Below are 6,000 nucleotides of genomic sequence, written 5' to 3'. Positions count from 1 at the left end.
ACGCCAGATCTGAATGAGGGTGAGAGAGGTCCATCTTGCAAGGAGAGCTTAACTTCTGTCTCGCTAGCTTGCCCTGCGCTCTTCCTCCTGACTATGCTGTCTGTGTTGAGCGCTCAGTGGATCTGCGCTCGACAGTGCAGCCTAGGCGGAGTAGTCGAACGCAGATTCACTGAGCGCTCAACACAGACAGCATCGTCAGAAGGAAAGTTGATAAAATAAATTACAAATGTTGTATTGTTCGATACATATGCGTACCGAACCGAAAGCACTGTATCGAACGGTTCAATATCGATACGAATATCGTTGCACCCCTAATACATATATATATATGCATGAATCTGTGTTTTGTGTTCAAATGAAGCAAAGAAGCAGTTTAAAAAGTTCAATATACACTATAAAACCAAAAGCATTCAGTCACCCATCCAGATCATTGAATTCAGGTGTTCCAATCACTTCCATGGCCACAGGTGTATAAAGTCGCACAATCAGATATCGTCGTGTTGGCGTTGTTCCCAGATCAACATAGTAAATGTTGTTCCAGGATCAACACTGCAAGTGACCAATCAGAATGTTGTGATGTCATACTTTTGCGACTTTGGGAAAAACCGCCGTAAAACAAAAAACTACTTAAGCTGCGTGAAACCGCCTCTGTCCGCCGATCAACGGACCCTAACCCTTTAATAAACGCTAAGCAGAATTGATATTGTCCTTGCAACATTGGAATTTCATAAATGCACGAATGGCTTGGCGCACCAAAGAATAACGTCACAACAATGTGATTGGTCACTTGCAATGTTGATCCTGCAACAACATTTACTATGTTGTTGCAGGAACAACACCAACACGACTATATCAGATCATCCGTATAAAGTCAAAGACCTAGGCATGCAGACTGCTTCTACAAACATTTGTGAAAGACTGGGTCGCTCTGAGGACCTCTGTGAATTCCAGTGTGGTTCCATGATTGCAACAAGTTCAGTCGTGAAATGTTCTCTCTACTAAATATTCCACAGTCAGCTGTTAGTGGTATTATAACAAAGTGGAGGTGACTGGGAATGATAGCAACTCAGTCATAAAGTGGTAGGCCACGTAAAATCAGAGAGTTTGCAGAGGTCACCAACTTTCTGCAGAGCCATTCACCACAGATCTCCAAACCTTATGTAGCCTTCACATTAGTTTCATGTCTGGAATGTGTTTATGGTCAAATAAACATGCTCCTAAACCTTATGAAGCTGTTATATCTGCAAAGGATGGGACGACATCATATTAAACCCTATGGATTATGAATGAGATGACACTCAAGTTCATGCGTATGGAACCATTGCTTGAGGTGCAGACTGGCAGTAAATACCATAGACCAGGGGTGGCCAACTCCAGGCCTCATGAGCCGGTGTCCTGCAGGTTTTAGATAACACCCTGGGTCAACACACCTGAATCAGGCCTCTGGAGAACTTCAAGACATGTTGAGGAGGTAATTTAGGCATTTAAATCAGCTGTGATGGATCAAGGACGCATCTAAAACCTGCAGGATGCTGGTGTTCCGAGAAACCGTCCTACTCTTGCAAATTGTCCTACCTGTATTATAATTTGACTTTTGACTAATCCAAACCCTAACCATAAGAAATATTCACAATGGGTTAAAAAAATGATGTAAATTTGGGGTTTGTGTTACGCGCATGCACAGCGTATGTGCAGAAACAAGGGGTAGGATGGTTTGTGAGGGAGGATAGATTCCCAGAACACCGGCTCTCGAGGCCTGGAGTTGGTCACCCCTGCCCGAGAGGGTTACCTATGCACTATCTAGTTGGACAATCTAATTCAGGGGTGGGGCACTCCAGGCCTCAAGGGCTGTAGTCCTGCAGGTTTTAGATAACACCCTGGGTCAACATACCTGAAACAAATGATTAGTTCATTACCAGGCCTCTGGAGAACTTCAGGACATGTTGAGGAGGTAATTTAGACATTTACCAGCTGTGTTTTAGACGCATCTAAAACCTGCAGGACGCCGGCTCTCGAGGCCTGGAGTTGGCCACCGGTGACATAGAGGGTTACCTATACACTATGTAGTTGGACAATCTAGTTGCAACCAGCAGCTAGCTTCAAGGAATAAACACCAAGCAAATGGCCTGTAGTGTGGATGCACGTTTAAACAAAAAAATATATAAAAATAATTAAAAAAAACCCCATCAAGTAAAGCAAGGAAATATCAGGACGATATATACATTTTAAGTTATTTTGTTTTCCCTCAAACACAGTTATTTACCCAAGACTTTCTTTCTTCACTATCTTATTGATGACAGCTGATGAACTACTACAACTTTAGTCTTTCCATTATTGGAACCAACTCAAAATGAGACTTTTAAATCATAGTTAAACACTTTTAGAGCCTCTTGGAGTGAGAAAATATAAGGTTAGTAGTCAGATCCCAGGTCCCAGCTTCCATAGATAATGACTGTTGCTTTTCAGCCCCCTCCACCCCCAGTAATCACTATAATGCACAGTCATCTCCTACACCAGAGAGGGCCACAGTACATGTCTCTGCATGAGAATATTGGCCCAAAGTTATCTGCAATTGCAATCACATTACACCAAGTTTAAACTAAGTTATAAAATTGCAATGCTTAAACAGCAGTTTGCAAACTCTAAGGAACACAAGTTATTTGTTGAGTTTGAAGTGTTTCGAATACATTATTGTTTATTTCAAGTTCTGCAACAATATGTGTTTGTGTAGGCACAAAATCTAAAGTAAAGCTTTAGCGCTGGCAGATTTAGGCCATATTTGGCTTATTGATAATAAATAAATAAGCACAGCAGAGCACCACAGAGAAAATCTATTCATAATTGGATGAAAATATTCAGAATCTTGGATTTCAAAAAGGATTTTCGATTCCACCAAAACATTTTAATTTGATTTTCATTTCCCTCACATATTTATCCGCACAGCACCTTTGACAGCTTAGGCATCAGGACACTCATTTCTTAAATTATTACCTTTTCCCATTATTTCCCCCCATGAGTAATTATCTTGGTTATTTAACAGTTTTTATCTGCTTTTATCCCCATCTGCTCTCTGCTCTGCTGTGAAAAGGTTATGTCACCAAACTGTGCGCCCAACAGGATTTAGCAACATTTTAATCTGAATCTGACGACAGCTGGATGGATGTTGTTTTCTGCCGGCGGTCATAAATCTGATCCAAACCACACCTTTGTAATCCCAGCGCAGCAGGTTTGGAGTGTTTACAGTGAGATTATGTAACCTTTCGAAGAACAACTCACAAATTCCTCCTACTCATTTCATAAACAGCCTTTTAGCTTAACTCAGCACACCTCGCAGTTTTGCTGCTGTAGTCTGGCATGACTTTAGATAGATACTACTATTGTTACTCTACATTTCAGCATCTTTATCTGATGCAGAAAGTTGAATACCCTTATTTAACAAGTAATAAGAAGATATATTTTTACAGGATTATATTTTTCATATATTTTTCAATAGATCGTCATGAATGTTTATTGCTATGACATAAAAAGTGCTCAGGGGCATTTAAAATATTGTTCTTCAGAGGAATGCAGATAATCTTACCATCAACATGAAGCTAATTAGATGTTTCCCAATGCTGCATCTCATCGGTAATTTGCTTGAGGATTGAGAATAACAGATCCTTAAATGTAGCAGGTCCAATGTCTGAATGTCCTCTGTACCCATAAAATATCAACATTACAAATCCAAGGCATGCACTTACTGGAGTTGCCACTGATCCAAGTGAAATCTTAATTTACGCAGTGGAAAAACTGCTAGCAACCTGTGTGGTCCTTTCACTCGGAGTGACCCCAGCGAAGGTCACAGGTTAAAGTTGTTCTTCATACCACAAGTGCTACTGTGTTGAGGTGTTTGACCTCATTTTGATCCTTTCATTCTCAAATAAAATAACATTTCCCAGAATTCATAGTGGTTAAGTATTCAGCAATCAGTGTAAGGATCAGTGTTATTGATTTTTTGTCAGCGCTTTCCAATTTTAAATTTGATGAATGAGCCCTGAGGTCAATCTATTTTTCCTTATATAATATCCACAGCTTCACTAATATATTTATTCACTTTGCTTGGACGTTTTGCTGGTTTTGGGATTTTTTTTATTGGCATTAACAGTATGTTTTGATTCCAGGATGATAGCTCATCTTGCTAATTTTTCTATCTAGTTGATTTTATTCTGGTCTGACTTTCATATGATGGTGTAGTTTTATATCTGCGGTTACCATAATATTTGTTGTCTGTTGTCAGATCTTCCGGAGGTGTTGGCTGGTGTTCAAGAAAGCCTCGAGTAAAGGACCCCGGCGGTTAGAGAAGTACCCAGATGAGAAGGCAGCCTACTTCAGGAGCTTCCACAAGGTAAACAAATGACTCAAAAACATCACTAACATCATTCCTTTTTTATTAACTGTTTGTCTTGATGTCTTCTTTAGTAGATAAAATGATTATTGAGTACTAGATCAACATAATTGATTGTGATTTTGATCCTATGGCTGTGACTAATACGAGTTGTGATCATCTATCAGTTACTTCTTGATTAATCTGTCCATCACCCTATGAAATGACAACCTCATATTCCCAGCCCAGTGTAATGTCTTAGGTTAAGACAAGGAGTTCAAAATATTTAAAATAATATGTTAAAATTGATCAGGGAATTTTAACATTTCTGATTAAAAGAGGAAATAAATAATCCATCTTCTTAGCTGTGGGGATTAGGATTACTTTTTCATATGAAAATCTGTGGCCTTATCTGTGGCTCAAAAAGGATTTTCTTTAAATCTGAAGATGTTTAAAACATCATTAAATAATTTTTGTAGAGACGCACCGATTGCAGTTTTCTCAACAGAATTAGGTTTCTGATTTTCCTCCAAGTTTGACCTGCTGATAACATTTTTTGCTGATTCCACCTTTACCTGACAGATTTTACTGAACAAAACCAGGTGCAACAGATTCATGTAGCACATTTTAGATACATTGTTTTCCAATATGTTTATCTCCATAATCTTTCTCATTACTGCTTTGATCCTTTCCTCTTTGAGGCTGCCGGCTTGTGGTTTGGGAAACACAACGGTTCACTTTAGCTAATTTTGGGCCTCCACTCACTTCCACGCTAACAAAGTGGCATGTGGCCATGAGTGTGTTCTTTTCTGTTCTATTGTATGACACATTATGAACAAAACAAGTACTCAATAGTCACTCTGAACAACGTAACATATTACATTGTATTTATTTACACAGTGCTGACTTTTTGTGTGCTGGACCAGTACCACGCTGTGGTATTCCCAGTGTTGGAGAGAAAATTCTCATTGTGGGTGGTGAGGTTTAAGGATGCCAATGTCACTCAGTTCATTGGTCGATCATGATAATGCAGCATGTAGTGACCGCATTACCGTGAAATTAGGAATCAATATTCATAATCTCCAGAGTATGATTCGTGATGATTTAGTAACACCCTGACCTTTCGTCTAATGTAATCATTAGACATCACTTTGTATTTGACTCTACTGAAGTCGATGAAACTGTAGCCTCTATAGAAAACCATATATGCAACACCCAGTGGGTATTTAAGGTCATTAGAGGACCTTGAAACTAAAAGTTTGTCCGATCTTTGTCCTCTTGAATCCCAAAAGAAGATTAAACCTGCTGTGTGACTCCTCATGTAGCAGCCTAAGGTACTGTCTAAATGCTGATGACATTGACATGCAGAGCACAATTACAAGACGGCAGCCGAGTTTCATTTTGCAGGTTGGCCAATTGGTGGAATTAATTTGCTTCAGCTGATAAAATCTGATGGAAGTGGTCCCCCAGTAAAAATGAGATGTCAGGAACTGTCCTCTTAAAATCCTCCTGTCCTCTTCAAACTACAGAAACAAATGTTCTGGTAAAAGTCTCATGTGAACTGATTTTCAAGATATATGTATATTTTTTTCAATTTCCAGCACGACTTCTAAGAAAAGTATCTGCTGCTTATCTTT

At 39.3% G+C, this 6,000-nt stretch overlaps 1 protein-coding gene across 2 annotated transcripts in view; it reads left to right on the top strand.

Moving 5' to 3' along the window:
- Window positions 1-6,000, top strand: part of dok6 (docking protein 6) — a 58,264-nt gene that overhangs the window by 29,410 nt on the left and 22,854 nt on the right. For both annotated transcript variants that reach the window (XM_026179448.2, XM_026179449.2), the window contains exon 3: window positions 4,277-4,384. In XM_026179448.2, coding sequence (XP_026035233.1) covers window positions 4,277-4,384 — 108 coding nt within the window. The remainder of the gene's footprint in view (window positions 1-4,276; window positions 4,385-6,000) is intronic.

The sequence above is a fragment of the Astatotilapia calliptera genome, chromosome 9 (assembly GCF_964374335.1).
Source record: "Astatotilapia calliptera chromosome 9, fAstCal68.1, whole genome shotgun sequence".
In the NCBI taxonomy this organism is placed as follows: domain Eukaryota; kingdom Metazoa; phylum Chordata; class Actinopteri; order Cichliformes; family Cichlidae; genus Astatotilapia; species Astatotilapia calliptera.
The sequence above is the reverse complement of the archived record's forward strand: the minus strand, read 5'-3'. Positions and strand labels throughout refer to the sequence as shown.